General features: G+C 46.5%; 1 protein-coding gene across 8 annotated transcripts in view; it reads left to right on the top strand.

The window, feature by feature from the left end:
* The first annotated feature begins 4,934 nt into the window (after nucleotides 1-4,934).
* LOC116988735 overlaps nucleotides 4,935-24,609 on the top strand; it is an 88,361-nt gene continuing 68,686 nt past the window's right edge. For 7 of the 8 annotated variants that reach the window (XR_004416053.1, XM_033045593.1, XM_033045590.1 and 4 more), the window contains exons 1-4: nucleotides 4,935-5,041; nucleotides 12,906-13,044; nucleotides 18,557-18,699; nucleotides 22,585-22,702. Coding sequence is in view for 7 of the 8 variants with exons in the window: in XM_033045593.1 (XP_032901484.1) it covers nucleotides 4,949-5,041; nucleotides 12,906-13,044; nucleotides 18,557-18,699; nucleotides 22,585-22,702 (493 nt within the window). In the remaining variant the exon portion in view is untranslated. The remainder of the gene's footprint in view (nucleotides 5,042-12,905; nucleotides 13,045-18,556; nucleotides 18,700-22,584; nucleotides 22,703-24,609) is intronic. The other variant, XM_033045591.1, reaches the window with a different exon arrangement.

Genomic DNA, 24,609 nt, shown 5'->3' with positions numbered 1-24,609 from the left:
AGATCGAGAGAGGGGAGAGAGAGGGAAGAGAGAGGGAGAGAGAGGGAGAGAAAGGGGGAGAGAGAGGGAGAGAGAGGGAGAGAGAGGGAGAGAGAGAGAGAGGGGGAGTGAGGGGGAGAGAGGGGGGGAGAGGGAAGGGGAGAGAGTGAGAGGGGGAGACAGGGGAGAGAGAGGGGTGAGGAGAAACAGAGAGGGAGAGAGGAGAGGGGAAAGAGAGATGGAGGGGAGAGAGAGAGGGGGTTGAGAGGAGAGAGAGTGCATCCTGGAGTACAACCAGTGGCTGCTGGAAGTAAGTACCAAGCACTGGGTAGAAATGGTGGAAGATAGTGGACTTCAAATGGGGGTGGTTGGAGAAAGCATCCTGCTTGCCTGCTAGATTTTCACTTACTGTAACTGCAGGAAAAATGTTCCCGATGTTGGTGGCGTTCAGAACCATGTCACAGTTTAAGAATAAAGGGGGGGGGGGCAGTTAGGACTGAGATGAGAACAAACTTTCTTCACGCAGAGAGTTGTGAATCTGTGGAATTATCTGCCACAGAAGGCAGTGCAGGCCAATTCACTGGATGTTTTCAAGAGAGAGTTACATTTTATTCTTGGGGCTAACAACATCAAGGGATATGGGGAAAAAACAGGAAAGAGGTACTGATTTTAGATGAATAGCCATGATCATATTGAATGGCAGTGCTGGCTCGAAGGGCCGATGGCCTATTCCTGCACCTATTTTCTATGTTTCTATGCTTGAGTATATGGCAATAAAACTCGATCACTTGATTTTGAATCATTCATGCATGGTGGAGGTATAATGTAGTCATAGAGTGATACAGTGTGAAAACAGGCCCTTCGGCGCAACTTGCCCACACCCGCCCACATGTCCCAGCTACGCTACCTGCTTTTGGTCCATACCTCCAAACCTGTCCTATCCATGTAGCAGTCTAACTTTTTCTTAAATGTTGGGATGGTCCCTGCCTCAACTACCTCCTCTGGCAGCTTGTTCCATACACCCATCACCCTTTGTGTGGATAAAGTTACCTCTTAAAAATACAAAAAAACATTGAAATCATATTTCTACAGTGCACTAAAACATGATTTTAATACATCAAATTTCAAAAGGTTCCTACCCTTGGAGGGGGGACATCCTTCTTCCACAACCTCTCCCCACTCGGTTGCTCCACTCCCTCACCGGGTACCCCCAAGGCCAGTGGTCAGTGATCGCACAGCCTCCCCCCTTACGCTCCAATCCAATTTAAAGCATATATATTGTATTCAAGTGTAAGTTAAAAGACTCGCTGCAGTATGCACCATATTGCACAATTCCAATGGGAGGGGGACACCCTCCTCCCCCCCCCCCCCCGGTCGCTATGCTCCCTCGGGCTTGGTCTCTCGCAATTTCTCACTCCCAACTCTCACCCAATGTTGGCAGCCCTGTTCTACTTGAACCTTCCTGCACTTATATGCTGTACCGCAACTAACAAAGGCAAGTATCATACATGTGCCTTCTTTATCACCTTATCTGAAATGGCATTGAACGAGCCCAAGTAACTGACGTGCCAATGGGTGAGCCTTTTGGGACCAGTGACCGCAGAATTATATAACTAGAATTAAAATACATACGGACAAGGCTGGACCACAAATTCAAAACAGGGACAAGGCCAATTTTGATGGTATTAAACAGGAACTTGCAAAAATTGTTTGCAGTAGGTTGTTTGCGGGCAAAGGGGCAATCAGAAAATGAGATGCTTTTAACAGTGAGAGATCAAGGTATGCATGTTCCTGTTATATTGAAGAGTAAGCTAGGGGTAAGTAAAGAACCCTGGATGACAGCAGGAATTGAAGCGCTGGTCAGGAAAAAGGAGGCATGTTCAGATATGGGGAGCTGAAATCAAGTGTAAACCTGGGAGAGCTTAAGGGATTGAGAAGCATGCATAGAGTCATAGTCAAACAGTGTGGAAGCAGGCCCTTCAGCCCAACTTTCCCACACCGACCAACATGTCCTGGAGACAAACGGAGCAGCCAGAGAACGCCCTCATGGCCACAGGGAGAACGTGCAAACTCCATACAAACAGCACCCATAGTCAGGATCTAACCAGGTTTCTGGCGCTGTAACACAGCAACTCTGTGCCGCCCATATAAAGGAAATCAGGAGGATAAAAAGGGGGAATGAGATAGCTCTGGTAGATAAAATTTAGGGGAGTCTAACGCCATTTTATAAGTACATTCAAGGGAAAAAAGGTAACTGGGATGAGAATAGAGCTCAAAAATTAAAATAGACATCAATGTGCGGATCCTCCGGTGATGGGACTATTTATCCTATATTTTTACCAGGGAGGAGATGAATGGTAGGACCCTGGGGAACGTTGTAGAGCAGTGGGATCCTGGAGTACAGATACATAGTTCCCTGAAAGGCAAGGCAAGGCAAGGCAACTTTATTTATATAGCACATTTCATACACGAGGCAGACTCAAAGTGCTTCACATAAAAACATGTCATACAATAAATGAAATAATAAAATGAAATAAAATAGAAGAACTAAAAGAAAAGAAAAGCAAAATTAAAAATGCATTATAAAAAGTGCAAAAGTTAAAAGTGCAATGTAGTTAAGATTTAGCTGAAAGCTAAAGTAAACATAAAAGTTTTCAGTCTTGTTTTAAAAGTGGTCAAAGTTGAGGCAAGTCTTAAAACTTCAGGAAGTTTATTCCAGCTATTTGTTGCATAGTAACTAAATCCTGCTTTCCCATGTTTTGTATTTACTCTGGGAATCACTAGCAGATTGGTTTCAGAAGATCTTAGCGGTCTAGAAGGCTTATATAGTGGAAGCATGTCAGTGATATACTTTGGCCCTAAACCATGTAGTGATTTATAGGTGAGCAGCAGGATTTTAAAATCAATTCTCTGACATACAGGGAGCCAATGTAAGGATTTAAGAATTGGTGTAATATGCTCAAATTTTTTGGTCTTTGTTAGAACTCTAGCAACAGCGTTCTGAACAAGCTGTAGCTGCCTGACAGTTTTTTTTGGAAGACCTGCAAGGAGACCGTTACAATAATCTAGCCTACTATTAATAAAGGCATGTACAAGTTTTTCTAAGTCTTGAGCTGACACGAGTCCTCTTAATCTTGCTATGTTTTTGAGGTGATAGTAGGCCGATTTTGTTACTGATTTGATGTGACTGTCGAAATTTAAATCTGAATCCATAATGACCCCAAGATTTCTGGCTTTGTTTGAAGTTTTCAGGGACAGAGAGTGAAGGTATCACAGGTAGATACTGTGGTCAAGAAGGCTTTATGAAACAATGACCTACATCAGCCATGGTATTGGGTACAGAAGTAGGATGTTATCTTACAGTTGTACCACGTTTTGGTGAGGCCACATTTGGAGTTCAAATGTTAGTCACTAAGTTAAAGGAAAGATGTGGTCAAGCTGCAAAGGGTGCAGAGAAGATTAATGAGAACATGTGGGCCTGAGCCATAGGGAGGTTGGGCAGGCTAGGACTTTATTCCTTGGGGTGCAGGAGGCTGAGGGGTGATGATATAGAGGCATATCAAATCATGAGAAGAATAGGTTCAGAGACTGACTTCTGCAAACAAAAAGCTTAATTACTGTAAATATTTACTGACAATAATTCTAAGAATAAAATGCTTGTGTTTTATTACAAATATAGAACTTAAAGAATTCCCCAGTTAACCTCCCAGTCAGTAAGACTTGCATAAAAGTAAAAAGAAAAAATATAGTTATAGTTATTGTTTACTCACAATCATTAACTACAATAAACACTCAATAATCATTTTGAACCCATGATCAGTATGTAACATCTTGCTGGCATCATTCTTTATATTTATCATAACAACGTTTGGAAGCAATGATGGTGTTGAACAATGCAATTGATGAACAACAGCCTGACCTATGTGTTCTTATTGTCCAAGTGGCCCAATGCAGAGTGGAGAGCCAGTGAGAATGTGCCTCCTGTTGTCTATTGTCAGTAGGACCAGTAGTGGGTCCAGGTTCTTGCTAAAATAGACAAAAATGCTGAGAAACTGAAGTCAGTCTGAAGAAGGGTTTCGACCCGAAAAGTTGCCTATTTCCTTCGCTCCATAGATGCTGCCTCACCCGCTGAGTTTCTGCAGCATTTTTGTCTACCTTCGATTTTCCAGCATCTGCAGTTCCTTCTTAAACATCTTGCTAAAATAGGACTTGATACGAGTCAAAACTCAAAGCCTCGCAAAGCACTTCATCACCACGGGAGCTAGTGCTACCATTCATTGAGGCACCTTATGTTATGTTGAAGAACCTGCCCGAAGGCTCGGCAGACAGAATAACCAGGAGGGAGCTGGAGAGGTTGGGCACGAGGGATAAGGACCAGTAGGAAGGTGAACTGGGGTAATGCATCCAGCGCCTTCAGGTAGGCTGCAGGTGGCGCCCCCGGGACACAAAGATGGCCGGGCGAGGAGAGGAGAGGGATGCTCGTTTGTGGGACACTCAGCACATCGAGCAGCCTGGACTTTGGGCTTTGAATAATGGTGCTAAAATGTTGACGCTAGCATGTGTAATATATGCAAATATAATTTTACTGTGCAGTTGCATGTGACAAATAAAACACTATTGCCTATTATTAACGGCCCGGCTTATGAAAATTTAGGTTAGTAGTTTAGAGATACAGCACAGAAACAGGCCCTACGGCCCACCGAGTCCGTGCCGAACAGTGATCCACACACACTAACACTATCTTACACACATTATGGACAATTTACAATGATACCAAAGCCAATGAACCTACAAACCTGTACATCTTTGGTATGTGGGAGGCAACCGGAGAAAACCCACGCGCTCCACCCCCTACAACGCGCTCCCTCCCTCAGCGCCCCCTCCCCACACTCCCCTCAACGCCCTCACTCCCCCGTCGACGCCCCGCTCCACGCGCCCCCTCTCCCCTTACCGCGCCGCCATTGTCACCATGGCAACCGCTCCCCGCCAACACACACACACAGGACGGCAAATGGCGGCGAGCTGGCTGGCGGAGGTGAGAGAACAAGTGCACCTCTCCCAGGTCAGTGACACTTACACCGAGCCAATGCACGGAAAGTAAAATAATGCTGGGAAATATAAAGCCAAGAACATAATGGGGAAATGGTAGCATTGCAGGCAGGCCGATGTTTGTGAGTATTGCCCCCAACAAGAAGCAACGGTGCTGCCTGTCCCGCCGACTTTGTCTGTCTGTCTGTCTGTCCAAGAGGTTACGAGGAACCACGTATCTGATTGAAAACTATGATCCGAAGGAGCATGGTTGATGTAGAGCTTGAACTAAAGGACTTTTCCAAGTTCCTGGCAACTGTTTGTAACTCGATTAAGGACAGCACGGTGGCGCAGTGGCCCGCGTTCGATCCTGACTACGGGTGCTGAATGTGTGGAGTTTGTACGTTCTCCCTGTGGGTTTTCCCCGGGTGCGCCGGTCCCCCCACCCCCCCACCCCACCACACACACACTCCAAAGACGTACAGGTTTGTAGGTTCATTGTCTTTTATAAATTTAAATTGTCCCTAATGTGTTTAAGATAGTGTTAATGTGCGGGGATCGTTGGTCAGCACAGACTCAGTGGGCCCAAGGGCCTGTTTCCGCTCTAAACTAAACTAATCTAAACTAAACTGCATGAGTTTACACTGCTGTAACTCGGGTATTACCTCTCCTATAACTCCATGGTTTAGGTTTAAGTTTATTACTGCCATGTATACTGGGTACAGTGAAAAGCTTTGTTTTGCATGCTATCCAAACAGATCAGATATACCATACATAAATACAATCAAGTTCAATAGAAAGAGAAAGTGTACAGAATATAGTTCTGAGCATTGTAGCGCATCAGTTCCGTGGCAAAGTCTAATGTCCACAATGGGATAGAGGTGAATTGGACAGTACCTTAGCTTTTGGATTGCCAAATCTCTAGTGGGCGGCGCGACCCACGTTGCAGTGGCCTCTGCGGTCTGTCTGTCTTTTTTTAATTTTTGTCCTGTTGAATGTATAGTTTGTTGTGGTTTTTATATTGTTTTTAGCTGCGTATTTGTGGGGGAAACTTTTAAATCTCTTCCCTGTACGGGTGACCCTGTGGGGTCTCTGTTCTCGTTGGAGCCTAGCACCGTGGAGCGGCCTCTAACCGGAACGCCCTGGGGGCTCCTGTCGCGGAGCCTGCGGACTTGCCATCGTGGGGCTGGCCGGCTTCGGAGCGTGGAGAACTGTGGTGGATCGGAGGCACCAGCTGCAGGCCTGTGGACAGTGCCATCGGGAGCTCGCGGGTCCCTGGTGGGAGGTCGCTTTTCGGAGGTCCCGCAACCGCAACTTCCAGAGGGACCTGGGTATCCTAGCAAATTAATCACTGAATTTTAATATCTAAGTTGGTCTATATCCTCACCTCAGTTGTAAGGCTCACTGGGATGCAGTTCCATCCAATCTTCTCGTATCATAAAATAGCAAAGATGCAAAAATCTCAGTCATGATCACAGCAATCTCCCCTCTTGCCCAATGCCAGAATCATTCGGCAGGTCAGCCATCATCTGTGGAAAGAAAAGGTGATCTAACATTTCAAGTTGTGTGTTTTACTTGGAGTTGAGAAGGATGAGGGGTGACCATAGAGTGATACAGTGTGGAAACAGGCCCTTCGGCCCAACTTGTCCACACGGGCCAACCTGTCCCAGCTACATTAGTCCCACGTTTAGTCCATATCTCCCCAAACCTGTCCTATCCATGTACCTGTCTAACTGTTTCTTAAATGTTGGGATAGTCCCTGCTCCAACTACCTCCTCTGGCAGCTTGTTCCATTCACTCACCACCTTTGTGTGAAAAAAATCAGTGACCAGATAAGGGAATATATAATTACAATTGCAATAGATAAAAACATATAAAAGCCTCTAACGCTCAAGAGAAAACAATCCAAGTTTGTCTAACTTGTTCGTACAGCTAATATACTCGAATCTAGGCAATGTTATGGCAAATCTTTTTTGCACCCTCTTCAAAGCCTCCATATCCTTCCTGTGTGGTAACCAGAACTGCACACAATTATCCAATTGTAACCTAACCAGTGCTTTATACATGAATTGTTAGTAATTACATTCAATGTGTAAGAAGGAACTGCAGGTGCTGATAGACACAAAAAGCTGGAGTAATTCAGCGGGGCAGGCAGCATCTCTGGAGACCGAGGACAGAAAGATCTGTGTAGAAATGGGAAGGAGAATTTAAGTGTCCAGCAACTAGGAGATTAGGTTGGTTCACGAGGGCTGAACGAAGGTATTCTGCGAAACGATTACCCAGTCTGTGTTTGGTCGCGCCGATGTATAAGAGTCCACATCTCAAGATTCAAGAGAGTTTATTGTCATGTGTCCCAGCACAACAGAATATAGTAGGCATAAATAAATACAGAACAGGAGAGGGAGAGGGAGAGAGAGAGAGAGCCCTTCCAAAGCCACAATCACGTCCTTGGTTTCACTCGTCTTGAGAGCCACGTTATTGTACGTGCCTGGGAGAGGGTGGTTTGGGTGGGAAGGGATGACTTAGGGAGTTGCGGAGGCAACGGTCTCTGCGGAAGGCGGAAAGGGGTGGACATGGGAAGATTTGGCTAGTTGTGGGATCCCATTCGAGGTGGCGGAGATTTCCAAGGATTATGTGTTGCATGTGACGGTTGATGGGGTGGAAGGTAAGGACTAAGGGGACTGTCTCGATTAGGGGGAAGGGGAGCAAGGGTGGAGCTGCGGGGTTCCGAGGAGACACGAGTGAGGACCTCATCTATGATGGGAGAGAGGGGAACCCACGTTCCCTAAAGAATGAGGACATCCCGCATGTTCTGGTATGGAAAACCTCATCTTGGGAGCAGATGTGGCGTAGACGGAGGAATTGGGAGTAGGGGATAGAGTCTTTGCAGGAAGCAGGGTGGGAAGAAGTGTAGTCGAGATAGTTGTGGGAGTCAGTGGGTTTTTAATAGACGTCAATCAATAATCTATTTCTTGTGATGGAGACTGTGATCAGGAAAGCGGAGGGAGGTGTTGGATATGGTCCAAGTAAATTTGATGCAGGATGAAAATTGGTAGTGAAGTTGATGAAGTCCATGAGTTCTGCATGGGCGTAGGAGGTAGCATCGATGCAGTCATCAGTGTAATTGAGATAGAATTCGGGTATGGGGCCAGTGTACGCCTGGAACGGGATTGTTTAACATACCCTACAAAGAGGCAGGCCTTGCTGGGGCCCATGCGGGTGCCCATAGCTGCGCCTTGGACTTGAGGTAGTGGGAGGAGTAAAAGGAGAAGTTGTTGAGGGTGAGGACCAGCTCTGCTACGCGGAGTAGTGTTAGAGGGAAATTGGATGGTTCTGTGGAAGAAACAGGGCTTTAAGGCCTTTCTGGTGGGATATGGTGTGGAGTGATTGAATGTCCATAGTAAAGATGAGGGAGTGGGAGCCCTGGAAAGCAGAAGTCATTAAAGAGACGAAGGGCATGTGAGGTATCTTGGACATAGGTCGGGAGAGATTGGACCAGGAGGCAGGAGGAGATAGGATAGAGTTGAGGTAAAAACGGGGCTGGGAAACGATAAGGTTGGAGGCTGTGGAAGGCAGACAGCCAGAAGTGATGAAATCAGTAATAGTGTTTGTGATTAAGACCTGGTGCTCATCTGTAGGATCATGGTCCAAGGAAAAGTAGAAGGAGGTGCCTGAGAGTTGTCGCCTGGCCTCAGCCCAGTAGAGGTCAGCACGCCAGACTACCACAGCACCTCCCTTGTCGGCGGGTTTGATTATAATGTCAGGATTGCTGCTGAGTGAGCGGAGGGCTGTATGGGGGTGAGCTTGGAGTAGGTAAGAGGAGTGGGAAAAGTTGAGACAGTTGATGTCACGCTGGCAGTTAGAAATAAAGAGATGTAGAGAGGGTAGAAGGCCGTTCTGCGGAGTCCAAGAGGAGGGAAACCGGTGGATAAGGGGTCATCACTGGGTGGTGAGGACTCCTTCCCATAGAAAAAGGCGCGGAGGTGACGGAAGAAAAGCCCTACGTCGTGGGGGACCCGGAACTCGTTGAGGTGGTCGGAGGCGAATGTAGGTGAGGCCTCTGTTGAGGACAGACTGTTCCGAATCAGAAAGGGGGAGGTCAGGGGGGATGGTGAAGACACAAGGGTGGGGGATAGGGTCAGAGGAGGGCCGGGGAGTGGACAAAGACCAAGGCTAGATCTGGTGGAGGGGGCTGGTGGGTGTTCAGAGAGGAAGGTGGCGTGAGGACTATTGTGTGGGTGATCGGGGTAACCTGGTTAAAAGAAGGGAAGGGGAAGTCCCATCATTACCGAGGTTCCCTGTAGGAGTGGGGGAGCAGTAGGACCCAGCAGAATCAGACCACGTGCTGTTGGAGTCTGCAGCATGGAGGCTGTGGGCCTGGTGCTGAGCCTGGAACTCGGGTGAGGCGACGGCTCCAGCCCACTGGTGGGCGGTGGAGAGGCGATGGTCGGCAGGTTTGCTGGTGGAGGTCCTTGTGGGGCAGGAGTAGAGATACGGGTCGGCGGCAGCAGCATCGGTGGCCCCGGGGAGACAGTGAAGGTCGGCGGTGGCCGCAGGGAGACGGTGAATGCCGGCAGCTGTGGCAGTTTTGGTGGTCTGGGCCTGGGTGTGGATCTGGCGTTGAATGAAGTACAGTTGAGGTCCTTTGCAGGTGTAGGTGAATGAGGCCCGGAGCTGTGGGAGAGTCAGAGTGAGGGCCTGCTGGTGCCGGCGTATAGCTGCCAGTGTAGAAAACAGAGGACAGAATGTGAACTGTTGTGAAAAGCAGCAGATCGACTGTCTTTACCTGTAATCCGGGTTGGGTCCAAACTGGGATGTCTGGAACCGGAGCTGGAATCCCCAAGGTAGAAGATGGAGGCACAGGCAAGCACTGAGAAAACACACGTGGCTGTGGTAGTGAGTCTGGGTATTCAATGCCCTGACCGATGAAGGCAAACATGCAGATGCCTTCTTTACCACCCTTTCTACCTAACCTCAGTGAGAGGGAATTCAATATTAATACCCCACCAACAAGGAACTGTACATAAACACCCTCCTCCCCATGAGAGGGCATCAGGTACAGGTATCAATGATAGACAGAAAATGCTGGATTAGCTCAGCGGGTCAGGCAGCATCTTTGACGAAAAGGAATGGGTGACGTTTCCGGTCGAGACCCCTCTTCAGACTTCTGAAGAGTCTGAAGACGGGTTTCGACCTGAAACGTTACCTATTCCGTTTCTCCACAGATGCTGCCTGACCCGCTGAGTTACACCAGCATTTTTTGTCTATCTTTGGTGTAAACCAGCATCTGCAGTTCCTTCCTATAGGTATCAATATCACAGAGAGGAAATGAAGTATGAAGGTATCAGTGTCTTGTCAGAAAGTACCATGTAGCAAAATACAAATCCCAAAGACCTGTGTATTGGTAGTAGTAGGCCCCCTTCGGTCATGACTGACCATGGGTGATACATCCTAGTTTGCAGGTGATGTGTGGTCGGATGCAAGCCTGGGCGATGTCATATGGCTGTTGCCCATGCAGCACGTCCCCCCTCCACGTCACTGTTCGATCCAAAGGAACAGTTTGGCACCAGCGCCGTCGCAGGAGGTTGTAAAATGACAATAAATTGTATTGTTGTTGTATTGTTGTTGTTGTAGACAACGACGAGCCATTTCCATGTCCGGATATGGCCACAAGGCAGTGGAGGTTTTAAATCAGAGTTTTCCCTCTCCTAGCTGGACTGCCTTCCCAGGCTGACGAGCCACATCTGCCTGTGTATTGGTACCATGGTAACAACTATATATTTTTTAACATTGTGAAAGATTAAATGATGTTGGTCTTCAGGACGTATGGACATGACAGGCAAATGATACACTGGCCTTTATTGAAAGAGGGTTTGAATAAAAGAACGCACTCCTGCTCCAGTTATTAAAAAGCGCTGTGGGACAAACCTGGAATATTGTATGCAGATTGTTCTCCATGTAAATAAGAATATATTTGTGATGGAGTGATTGAAAATAAATTTTGGCAGATTGATTCCTGTGGGGGCAGGTTTGTCATATGAGGAGACATCAATCAGGAGGGGCCTACATGCTCTGAGGTTTAGGAGAAGTAAACATAACAAACTTCTTAAGACAGTTCGATAAGGCAAATGGAGAGTTGATGTTTCTCCTGAATGGTGTCTGGAACCAGTACTCACAATCTCAAAATAAGTGCTGGCTATTCAGCACAGTATGTGAAGAAGGTGGTCAATCTTTGGAATCCTCTGCCTAAGGGCTGTGGGTTCACAGTCAACACAGGTCAATAAATGTTTTGAATATTAGGAAAATCAAAGAATACAAGATTAGTGGGTATGTGTGCTGAGGTAAAATATTCTAACTTATAGAATGGCAGAGGAAGTATGAGGGGCTGAGTGGCCCAACCTGCTCTGGTCGTTAAGTTCTTAAGTTTAAAAAAAATCATGAATCCAGTCTCCAGTAATGAGCAACTGAGATATAATGTACCAGTCATAGGAAAGCTTGTGTCAATACCGCAGTGATGGGGAATTGTGTGGTAATGCCTCAGTGAAGAAGAACAAGCTATTGACACAACAGTGATCCTGTGGCAACTTACTCACCTCCGAACACACCAAAGCCGTTCCATCATCCACAAGGCTCAAGTCATTGATATGATGGAATACTCTATTTGCCTGGATGAGTATAGCTTCAAGAAGCTCAATGTAACACCATTCAGAACCATTCATTCACTCTACACTGATACACAACTGTAGCAATTCGACAAACTCTTAATAACACTTTCCTAACCCACAACCTCTTCCAGCTAGAAAGACAAGGGCAGCATAAGCATGGGAATACCATCACCTGATAATTTCACTCTAAGCCACATATCATCCCAACTTGGAAATATATTACCATTTCTTCTCCGTCGCTGGGTCAACATTCTGGAATTCCCCCGCTAACAGTATTATGAGTATACCTCAAGGACCACAATTGTTGAAGGAAGCAGCTCAACCCCGCCTTCCTAAGGCAATCAGGGATGGGCTATTATGGGCTATAATATGCTGCCTGACCCGCTGAGTTATTTCAGAACTTTGTGTCTTTATATGGGCTATTAAATGCTAGCTAGGCTTGCCAAACCCACACCTATTGAATTAATAAAACAAAGCGATAGGATACTTGTATTACAAAATAAAAGACACAAAGAGCTGGAGTAACTCAGCAGGTCAGGCATCACCTCTGGAGAACATGGGTGGCTTGGTATTATTACCCTATGATATGAAACTGTCTAGCTTCCCCAGTAAACCATGTATAAAATCCATCTTAAACCATGTATCAATACCATCACAACAGATCAGGTCTGTTTATCCAGAGTAGGTCAGGTCGGGGGAGTTCCCACCGCCACGGGTGCCATGTAATCCCGTGCTACCTGCTCCAAGGTCGGATAGTCGGCGACTAAACCGTCTCCCCCACCTGGTTTGCCAGATGAGGAGGGCGGCTGTGGACCCCCAGCAGGACCAAATAACAAGACCTGTCAAAGGGCGGATGAGCTCCGAGCGAGCCAACGGTCATCCACACTTCAGTAGAAGTTGCAATCACTGTCCTACATAGCATTGTAAGGCACCGTGCCCGTTGATGTTTTCAATGAGGATGATGACAACAGAGACCATGTATTAATAACCAACTATTTAACAATCCTTCTTTAAGAACCAATTATCAGAATTGCAATGAAAAGTAATAGGATATCAATAAATTATCAATATTCCATTGAAAGTGTACCAGCCATCATGATCATATCAAGCATAATAGGGTTCTGCCATATAACGTTTGAATCCTGATAAGAGGACATTGCATCACTTGCTTTTACCAGTAGTCATACTACAATGGTTATCGCTGAGTTTATTCTTGAATACTTTTTCTTGTAGGTTTGGCAGGAGTATAGCAAAGAGCTGTTTGATGTTGTGCTCCAGCAATTAGCGGAAGGACACGTTGATTTCTTCACTGATTTATCTACATCTGAAAAAGCACTTTTTGTAGACCGAGCTGCCAAAGCAGTCAATGGAGGTAAGTCAATGTGAAAGGAAAATTAAGTAGATAGTCATGGGTCATGCAGCATGGAAACTAGCCCTTGAGCCCTCTGTGGTTCTTGTCAGCCATCATGTATCAATACATCACATTTTCCAGCACCTGTCCTATAGCCCAGTGCTCATCTAAATACATTGCAACTGGTCTGCAAGTCTCTGCCGCCATCTACCCCTCAGGCAGTAGAAAGATGTAGAGGCTTTGGAGAGGATGCAGAAGAGATTCACCAGAATGTTTTCTGGATTAGAGAGTATTAGCTATCAGTAGAGGTTGAACCTGTACTCCTCGATCCTTCTGCTCTACAACACTCTTCCGAGCCCTGTCATTCACTGTGTAGAAGGTGTATACATTGGTTTGACTTCTAAAAAGATTTATGATATTCCAGGACTCGAGGGTAAGGTTGGACAAACTAGGGCTTTACTCGTTGGAGTGTAGGAGGATGAGGGGTGATCATATAGAGGTGTATAAGATAATGAGGGGAATAGAAAGTGTAAATGCACAGAGTATTTTATCCACAGGGGAACCAGGAGACATAGGTTTCTAAGAGGGGAACGATTTAATAGGAACCAAAGGGGTATATTTTTAACACAGATGGGTATATGGAACGAGCTGCCAAAGAAGTAGTTGAGGCAGGTACTATAAAAATATTTAAAAGACGCAGACAGGTATATGGTCAGGAAAGGTTTAGAGGGCTATGGGCCTAACACGGGCAGGTAGAACTAGTGTAGACGCGGCATCTTGGTCGGCATGGACGAGTTAAGGGCCTGTCCCACTTTCCCGAGTTATTCACGAAATCGCCTGAGTTAATCATGAATTCTCCCGAGTTTTCAAACTCGCAGAATGTTCGTAACGAGTCCGTAGATATATCGTAGGCGCTCGTTATGCTGGCCGTAGGTATTCGGGGCATCAGGTAAGTCGGGACATTTTTTCAGCATGTTGAAAAATGTCCACGAGTAAAAGAACAAAAGCACCGAGTACCTACGGCTGGCATAACGAGGCGCTATGATATATCTACGGACTCCTACGGACTCGTTACGAACATTCTGCAAGTTTGAAAACTCGGGAGAATTCGTGGTTAACTCAGGAAAGTGGGACAGGCCCTTAAAGCCGAAGGGACTGTTTCCATGCTGATTGACTGAGCCTTTAACTCTATGATGGGTGTGACATCTCATGCGGTTTCATCACCCTAATTTCCGAAATGTTAAATTCTATCCCCACCAACTGTTGTGCAGGTGGAGAGAGGAAGAAGCTGCTTGAGTACAGTAATTTATAATGTGTACATCGTAATTGTAGTCCAGTTCGTAGTGTGAAGCTGACTCTGAACTCGTAAAAAATGGAGAAAATAATTAAAGGATTGTAATTAAAATTGTGTGTTATTTAATGTTGTAATCTAAAATTGAAGAGAGCTATTCACAGTGGTTGCATAGTTCACATTATCATAACAATAAAATCTAGATAATATCGGATATCTCGATGAATATGAGAAGAAAGAGCGACATTGCTCTGAATAGTTTGGCTCTCTCCATTCTTAGAAATATGATACAAGACCAGTGACTCGCAACCTCGCAGCTTCAGGGACCTTCAGGGCTGATTTCAACCTCGGGTACTGTCTGTATGGAGTCTTCAAGTACACCCTGTGTCTACCTGGGATTCCTACAGTAGTTCCACATCCAAAGATTAGCTGATATGATACGATACAATAGAACTTTATTTATCCCAAGATGGAAATTGGTCTGCCAAGAGTGATAAAACACAACAAGATACTGTATCGTGCAACTACAGGTGCACAACCTTTTATCCGAAAGCCTTGGGACCAGACACTTTTCGTAATTCAGAATTTGTCGGTCTTCGGAATGGAATTTTTTTAGCGTAGATTTTAATGGCTGGCTCAGTGGTAGAGTGCTCGGCTCATATCCGCAAGGTCACGAGTTTGCGCCTTGATCCCGGCAGTTACTCGAAGAGTTTGAGTCTTCAATGTCGTTTTTTCTTGCAGAATAAATGTTTGTATGAATGCAGTGTAGGAGAGGTGTACTGACTGTGTGGGCAGAACTTTGGAAGTGATTGCCCACCAGTCTAAAAAGCCGCTGTGTCTCCCTGTCCCTGGGATAGCAGGGGGCGATCAAACAGCACAATACCCCCCTCCCCCTCCAACTCCAGAGGAATCCGCTCCCCGATGGGCCGCTACGGCGACAAGTGGCAGTTTGCCCACAACCCGAGCTGCGCCCCCTCATCCGTCACCCCAAGAACAAGACGTACCTTGCACACCATCAGCTTCTGCCCCTACGTGTTCTTCTGGAGTTGGAGCGGGGCTGGGCTGGAGTTGCTGCTGGCTGTGGGTCTCTGGGATCTCCGTGCTTGCAGTGGGCCTGGGGGTCGGTGTCCCGTTGGTCCTGACGTCTCCGGCCACCCCCCTGGACTGGAGCTGAGACTGGGAACTGTACCGCCCTTGCCCCCTTCCTCTGCAACTGCAAACAACCCAACTCTCCTGCAAGGGCGGTACAGTTCCCGGAGGATGGCAGGTGGCCGGAGACGTCAGGACCAACAGGAACCCGCTCCGCGAGCCACTGGCCGGACGCCTCTTCCTTGGCTTTAGATCCAGCCCGCTGCTCAGGCGCTAGCGGGCTGGGCTCGGCACGGTGTCGGGATAGCGGTGCGCCGGGTAAGCGGTCCTACCGCCTTGTTGCTCCCTGTGAAAGAAAAAGCCTCGAGCTGCGCCCCGTCATCCGCAACCCAGGTTCCTCTGTAGTTGGAGCGGGGCTGGGCTGGGCTGCTGTTGGCTGTGGGTCTCTGGGATCTCCGTGCTTGCAGTGGGCCTGGGGGTCGGTGTCCCGATGAGGGGGCGCAGCTCGGGGAACGGCTTCTGGTGGTCCTGACGTCTCCGGCCAGTTTGCAATTTTCCTCTGGAGTTGGAACGGGGCTGGGCTGCTGCTGGCTGTGGGTCTCTGGGATCTCCATGCTTGCGGTGGGCCTGGTGGTCGATGTCCAATTGGTCCTGACGTCTCCGGTGACTGTCACGGTCCTGCTGCAATCGCCGACGTGAAGACAGTGCAAAGCCCCCGCGCCGGTGCAATGGGCTGGAGAGGGGAGGGAAGGGGTCACACACATGGCCGGGAAGCAGAGGGGTGTAGGTGGGGTGAAACTGACTCACGATACACTGTGTATCGTGACCGTGGGAACTTTTTAACTCAGCAGGCAGGCAGCAGCAGATTGTCAATTATTAACCCTCCCGCGCAATATACCCTCACCTTCTCTTTTATGAATGGGGATTTAGTTCCCCTTTCTTCGAGGACCGACCGGAGGTTCCGCTGTCACCTCTGCAGGCCGCCCTCGGTGAACGTTTTCAAGGACCTTTCTTCAAGGACCGAAAAAATGGCCGCTATTCGGAGGTTTTCGTTATTTGGATGTTCGGATAAAAGGTTGTGCACCTGTAATCAGGAAATTAAAATGACGAGTGGAAAGTCCAGGATTGGGGATATGCAAAGATGGGGGGGGGGGAAGGGAAGGGGAGTCAGTCTACCCCATGACAGAAGGAGGAGGAGGAGTTGTACAGTTTGATAGCCACGGTGAAAAATGATTTTCTGGGACGTTCTGTACTGCATCTTGGTGAAACCAGTCTGTTGCTGAAGGTGCTCCTCAGATTAATAGATAGGCTATTAATAGGTTGATAGGACAATAAGCTTGTGTAAATTGTTCCTTACTTTAGGTAAGTGGCAAAAGGATTACAAGTGGGAGATAGTGGGCATTACAAGATAATAAATTGCAGGACTAAAAGGGAACAAGATCGAAGGGAATTGGATTGGTGTGCTGGGAGCCGACTTACATTTAAATAGCTGAGTGACTTTTAGCTGAGTCTCACGGTGCGAGTTGACACAAGAGGTACCCCGAGTTAAAACTCGTGGTAATATCGTACGATTAACGTACGGAACTCGTGGACGCAACTTAGAGACTCGTGGCGCTAACCGCAGGTACTCGTGAAACTTGTCAACTCTTGCAAAAAATCAAACATGTTTAAAATTTTCCACGAGTCAATTTTACTCTTGTGGTTAAGAATTGAAACATTTCAACTCGTTGTAAGAACGTAGTGGCCCGTGCGTTTACCTTAGTGTATCGTGAGTCTACCATGGGAACTCTTTAACTCAGCGGGCAGGCAGCAGCAGATTGTTGCTCCCTTCAGTTTCCCAGGGGGTCGGGACGGGACGGGACTGGAGTTGGGGGGGGGAAAGGTGGAGGGGGGGGGGATGGGTGGGTTAGGTGAGCAGGACAGTGGGGTTGTTTGCAGTTGCAGAGTGAGGGGGCAAGGGCGGTACAGTTCCCAGTCTCAGCTCCTGTCCAGGGGGGTGGCCGGAGACGTCAGGACCAATGGGACACCGACCCCCAGGCCCACCAGGCCCACTGCAAGCACCCAGAGACCCACAGCCAGCAGCAACTGCAGCCCAGCCCCGCTCCAACTTCAGAAGAACCCGCTCCCCGATGGGCCGCTACGGCGACAAGTGGCAGTTCGCGGGGCGCAGCTCGGGCTGTGGGTCTCTGGGTTCTCCGTGCATGCAGTGGGCCTGGTGGGCCTGGGTGTCGGTGTCCCGTTGATCCTGACGTCTCCGGCCACCCCCCTGGACAGGAGCTGAGACTGGGAACTGTACCGCCCTTGCCCCCTCCCTCTGCAACTGCAAACAACCCCACTCTCCTGCTCACCTAACCCGAACCCTGAGCTCCGTCTCACAACAATCTGATGTGCACATCCGTCCACATTCAAAGATTTCATCTCCCATCTCCCCGCAGTGTGTAGACATGGCAGTAAATTCAATTAAAACATATCAAACCTGTGTGTTTCAAACAAATCATAAGTAAAACTGCTCTGGCACTGGATGGTGCGCATTTTCCCTTTGTAGGTCACATCAATAGATGCGGCCGCGCTGAATTCTATCTTTAAAACAAAGCCACAGGATGGAGATGTCTTATTTAACACTGTTGCTTATTAAAACATAACACTCTTGCTTACTAAAACAAACCTTCAATCAGGATTGGCTCAAGAGTAACTCGGGAGACGAACTTGGAACATCGCAGAAATGACAAGTAAATGGCAAACTTGTCATACCCGTGGGAACTCGGTTAAACTCTTGATCATACACTTGCAATCTCGTACACAACCACGAGTCTTTCACTCGGGGTACCTCTTGTGTCAACTCGCAACGTGAGACTCAGCTTTTTATGTCCTAATAAGCATGTCAGTATCATTAGTCAGAAAATGGTGTTAGGTAAACTGTTGGGACTGAAGGCAGATAAATTTCCCCCTTTCTGAAAATTACACGGTACCAATTTTGAACATTTTCTAATTTCGATAAAATAAAAGCAGAGATTGATGAAAATACTAGATAAAATAAAAACAGAGATTGATGAAAATAGGTTGGGCAAAATTGTGAAAGGAGAAACAGAACTAACATTTCAGGTCTATGACCCATCTCCAGAACCTAACTTTGTTCATTTTCTGTCTCTACAGGAAGTATTTATAGAGCACTTGTTAGTCGGATCAATTCTGCATTGGAGGAACAATTTGGTAAACGACTCAGTTATAAAATGCATGAAAGCAAATCCATGCGGACAAGGACAGAGGCATTTGGGAGTCGTATCCAGGATGGCGTGGTGGGTTTGTTGCATTTCATAGCATGCATTTCACTATGTCCATGTTGTGGTATCATCAATCTGTACATGTGTAGATGCTAGAAAACTGAAATAGAAACAGTGAATGTTATAATTACCCAGCAGGTCAGGTAGTAATAGAGATAGTTAACATATCAGATTTATCAGCTTCCATTCATTCATGACATTTTTCATACCATCCTGATTATTGTAGTCCATTAATTACCAAGTTGAATCTCATTGGCAATTTAATGACATTACCCATTCATTTTTTTCACTGTATTAATTCAAGAAAATGTTGTAAGTAACTATTTTTGAAAGTTTGTTACATCATCGCATCCTAATCTGGAAGAATTGATGTATGTAAAATGACAATTTTATTTTTAGTTTTCCATTTCTTTCCTGGTTCGTCTCATCTCCATAACTATGTTTGGTGATAATTTGCATTTAGTTTTCTCTGCAATCATTACTAGTAAACCTAATTATCAATATTGGAACATCTAGCACTAAGCCCATTGGGAATTCCAACAACGCAACAAAGTTGGTGTTGCTTTCTCTCCTTCAATGAGGTTCACTGTCAGCATGAACCCAATTCCTCATGGAAATGGAAGAAAATGCCTTTTTATGTTCAGCACTGGCTGCTCAAATTCAGCTGTTAACATGAAGACAATACTGAAGCCGTGCTATATGACAGATTAATGTATGGCTAAGGAGTTGGTGCAGGGGGCAAGGATTCAGATTTTTGGACCACTGGAATTTCTTTTGGGGCAGAGGTGACCTGTATAAGAGGAATGGGTTGCAACAGAACTGGAGGGGAACCAATATCCTGCCATCCTGGCAAGCAGCTTTGCTAGTGCTGCACAGGTGGGTTTAAAGTATATTGGCTGGGGGAGTGGAAACAATGCAGGACTGAGACAGGTTAGAGGCTGGAAATCAGTATGGATTGTAGTGAAAGAAAGTTCCGTGGACAGACTAGGCAGGAGCACGACAGGGAACAAGGAAGTAGACATGGAAGGACTGTTGGATTGAATTGCACATTATAATGCGAGAGGCCTGACAGGCAAGGCGGATGAACTAGGGACATGGATAGGTATGTTGTAGCCATTACAGAAACCTGGTTAAGAGAAGGACAGGATTGGCAGCTTAATGTTCCAGGGCACAAGTGTTACAGGAGAGACAGATGGGGGTAAAAGAAGAGGGAGTGTTTTGTTGATTAAGGAAAATGTCACAGCAGTAGTCCGAGATGACATTACTGATGGTCCGTCCTGTGAGTTTGCATGGGTGGAGGTGAAGAATAAAAAGGAGGTGATCACCTTGTTGGGAGTGTTCTGCAGGTCTCCAAACAGTGGGAATTGGAGGAACAAGTATACCAAAACATTTCAGGCAGCTGGAAGGATAATATGGTAGTCATAATGAGAGATTTTATCATTCCCAATATGGACTGGGAGTTTCATAGTGCAAAAGGCTTGGATGGGGTGGAATTTGTGAAATGTGTCCATGACAGTTCCCTCAGGCAATGTGTAGAGTGCCTTACACGGGAAAGGACAAATTGAATCTACTCTTAGGAAATTGGGAAGAGCAAGTGATTTAAGTTTTTGAGGAGTTGCCTTTTGGGACCAGCATTGAGTTAGCTTTAAGATAGCTATGGATGAAGACAGGGGGTGCCCATGAGTTAAAATTCTGAGTTTGGGTAAGGCCACCTCTGATGGTTTTAGACAAGACATTTATCTGGATGGACGATGAACCCCAGTGTTTCAAACAAATGTTTGGTAGCTAAAACTGCTGATTTAGCTAGTTCCAGGGTTTCCCCACAATTAATATATCATCAAGATATGCCATGACAATATGTTTTTGTTTCCTAAGTATTGCCAAGGCCGGTTTTAATATCTTGGTAAATAGTCTTGGGGCTGATGTTAACTCATTAGGCAAGCTTTATATTGCCATAGTTGCCCCATCCAGTTAAATTTTAGGTATCGACGATGATCCCTATGTATGGGTACTGAATAGTTTGCATCTTTTAGATCGATGCATGCCATGAAGTATCCCTCAGAAACTAATTGTTTGGCAGTAACAAATGTTTCCATTTTGAAATGAGTATACTTTACAAAAGTATTCAGTTTTGTTAAGTCAATAATGATGCGACATCCACCATCTTTTTTGGTTTTCGTAAATATATTGGATACAAATTCTAAAGAGTCATGTGCCGACCTCTCTATTACACTTTTGGCATATAACCTCACCAGTTCTGCATGTCCTTCCAACTTCTCCTGTTGTGAGAGTACAAACTTTCGGTTAGGCACCTATTGAACTGGTGGCATTCCGTTTTGGATGAACTCCATTTCATATCTCTGAATACTTAGTAGTATATATTTATCAGTGGTAATAGACCTCCATGCCTCCCAAAACAAGTGTAACCTTCCCCCTGTTAGTACAGATCCTACACCTTTTATGTTCTGGAAGGAACCAGACCCACCTACCTCCATGGTTACCAGTGGTACGTTCACTTCTTCGGCTTCTGCCTCTTCTGCGGGCGAGGCGCCGGAGTGCGGGGTTGGCGCATTTTCCATGAGGGTCCCTCTGAGCCTTGGCCTAAAAAAGACCTTTGTAGTTGCTGCGCGGCCCTCATGCTTTCACCAGCATCCTGGTGTCGATGCCTGCTGGTGGTTGCATAGGGGTGCTGCTGTCTGGAGTGGGTGGTCTTGCTCGTTCCTGATGACGCCCTCATGAGCCCGACGGCTTTAGACTCTTCATCAAGCTCTTTTACCTGTTTAGACAAGTTTCCCCCAAACAGCAGCATCTGTGGTTGTGTTGCAGCTGTTTTACACAACCCTGCAAATTTAGGGTTTAGAGCAGGTTTTATGGCGGTTTCTTAAGCAATTGATTTCATACTGGGTATTGCAAAGCAATGCCAGTGTGTCCTGCTGAGTGTCCGTCATCTCAGTATCAGCGACAGAACGAGCAAACGATGTTATGCCCGATGTCAGAAGTTTTAGAATCTTCTGTAGTTTGACCTCCTGGGCTCTTATGCCAGTCCCAATGTACCCCTAGATCGCACTGTTTACTGCAGGGACATTTAACGAAATGCAGTTCTCAGGAGGCATATACTTCTCCGTAGTTTCGTTAACTACCTGTTCCTGCAGAGGATGGAAGGACAGGTAGTCGATGCTGGCCACCAGCTTGGTCTGCAACGGTTGTCCCGATTGCGGTGGTACCACAAATTTGGTGACCACTCCCAGCAGCTCTTTAGGATCCTGCACCCCCAGCACACTGCCGGTTTCTTCAGCCATGTCCCCTGCTTCAGGACCAGCCCAGCCCTGGCCCGCAATGCTCCCCTCTGTCGAGGGAGATGCATTGGACAACCCTGGATAAGGTGCTGTTATGGGAGTGCGATGACGCCCATAGTGAGCTTGCTCCATCTCCCGGAGCAAGTCACGTTGGAGCATTTGCTCCATCAACTGCTCCATGCGGGAGAGGCGGTCACCTCCACTGCTCACGTGACTCCGAAATAAAATACCAGAGCAAAAGGACGCTACAGGCTTTTGGCTGTTGAGTAGAGCTACTGCTTGTGGGGAAAAAAACCTGTTTTTATATCTGGCTGTGCCGGCTTTGACAATCCGGAGTCGCCTTCCAGAGGGAAGTGATTCAAAGAGTTTGTGGCCAGGGTGAGAGATTAGTTCAGGCAGATCTTTTGCGACTGGCATAGACATGATGGTCACCTCTTGGGTTGTGTTTTCTTTGAGTCTGTGAGGAATTATATCAAACAGAAAGAAACGCAAAGTAAGGAAATCATATTGCTTCAATGAACCAAGTTAGTAGCTTTTTGGAAGCAAGGTTAACTTTCGATAAATATTTCTATCAGCTTATGAAGGTTTTTTTTTAATTTTTCAGGTTTCTTTATTACAGAAGTGGCCAGACATGAAATCCAAATTGCATATTTTGTTCAACCACAGTTTACCACCAGACTTGAGGAAGCTCACTTGGAATCTTTATCTGTCCAACACAAAAGGTAGGGGAAGGTAAATCTTTCCAAGTCAATGTTTCACAGGTGGAAATTCTGTAAAACATATCTGCTACAGGAATATCTGCTGAAAATCTCAGGACATTTATTCATACAACAAGAGTAAATGTTTCTTGTCTTGATGCATTTTAACAAAGTAACTGATCTACTGTGCATCAGAAATGTTACGCCCTCGTCTCTGTCCCCTGTCTACCCCCACTCTGGTGTGTACCCACTTCACACAGCATCTCCCAAGCCCCCAGTATTTATGTTCATTTCCCCTCCTTTGCACGCTCATTTCCCATCCCTAGGTCCCATATTTCCCTTCTATCCCCCTCTTTATCCTCTCCTGTGCCCCCATCCACCCATATCCCTCCCTCTGGCTTTACATTTCACGCTCTCTCCTCATTTAACACTCATTTGTCTCCTTTTCACATCTTGCCTTACTTACTCCACCCATCTGTCCATCACCCCACCCTTAGCTATATCCACCTATCACTTGCCAGGCTTTGCCCACCCCCACCTTTGCTTTTCGGATTTCTCCCACCTGCTTCATCAGTCTAAAGAAGGTTCCCTACTGGAAACGTCATCTGTCCATTCCTTCCCACAGATGCTGCCTGACTCGCTGAGTTCCTCCAGCACATTGTGTTTTGTAGTCCATGGGCCAGAGGGGCCTACCGTGCACCCCCCCACATGATCCTACTTCTTGTGTTTCAATTTGTTCATTAGTATCTCTTCTGTCGGAAAAATGATGTTCCCAAGAAAAAAAACATTGTCTCAGCAACAGGTGATGTGCCTTCAAATGTGACCACAATTGACTACTATCCTGTGATCAAACATCCCATCACGGAATTTAGTACAGTTCAAGAGTGTTTACGAGCTTCTGAAGAAGCAAGTCATGAGGTTGGCCAAGAATATGTAATTACAACATTCGACTTGAGTGTCTGCATGAAGGCATATCCTCTCATGTGGAGTCATCCTGCAAAGTACAAGAAACACATTGTGTTGATTGGCACATTTCATGTCATTTGTGCAAACTTCAAAATGCTTGGAAAGAAAATGGAAGGATCTGGACTTCAGGATGTCCTCATGGAATCGGGACTCATGTCTGCTGGTTCTATGAAAGGTATTATGACAGGAAAGAACTATGACAGAAGCCTGCACTGCCACAAGACGATGGTGGAGTGCTTGGAGAGGCTCCTTCTTGATGAATTCCTGTCTATGGCTGAAAAAGATGCGGTGCTGTCCGGTATACCAGAGGAATCAAAGGGCATCTTTCAAGAGATAATCCGATCGTCAACAAAGCAGGAACTTGCTGAAGTCATGGCCAATGCAGATCTCAACACATTGATGGAGTCGTATGAGAGCTTCAAAGCTGATGTTCGAAAGGGATCTCTCGGGAAGACTGCACAATTTTGGTTGTCGTACATGGATTCTGTGAGGATTGCTCTCTCATTAATCAATGACTGTGAAAGAGAACAACTTTCCGTTGTACTTGCACTGTCTGTTTCTTATGCCTGGTCTCTTCTTCACCTTTGGTGGTCACAATTACTCCCGCTATCTGACTTACCTTGCTGTGTTCTTGGCAAACATCGAAGAATCACATCCCGGTGCCCTGGCTTTCCTTGAAAGTGGTGCCATCAGTGTCGCTAGGTCGTTCATACCAGGAAACTGATGTGCTGTTGACAAAACGATTGAGGAGACGATCATAGAAACACAGAAAATAGGTGCAGGAGTAGGCCATTCGGCCCTTCGAGCCTGCACCGCCATTCAATATGATCATGGCTGATCATGAAGCATAGCAAATCTCAAGGTGGTGGTAGTGGTGTTGGGCTCTCTGGCATCTTGGAGAATCACATTGCTTATCAGAGATGGGTTCGAACTTCAATGGAAAGGACACACTTTCTCTCTGCAAC

Source organism: Amblyraja radiata, chromosome 28 (assembly GCF_010909765.2).
Source record: "Amblyraja radiata isolate CabotCenter1 chromosome 28, sAmbRad1.1.pri, whole genome shotgun sequence".
Classification (NCBI taxonomy): Eukaryota; Metazoa; Chordata; class Chondrichthyes; order Rajiformes; family Rajidae; genus Amblyraja; species Amblyraja radiata.
Note: the sequence above shows the minus strand (reverse complement) of the source record. Positions and strands in the feature narration are given on the sequence as shown.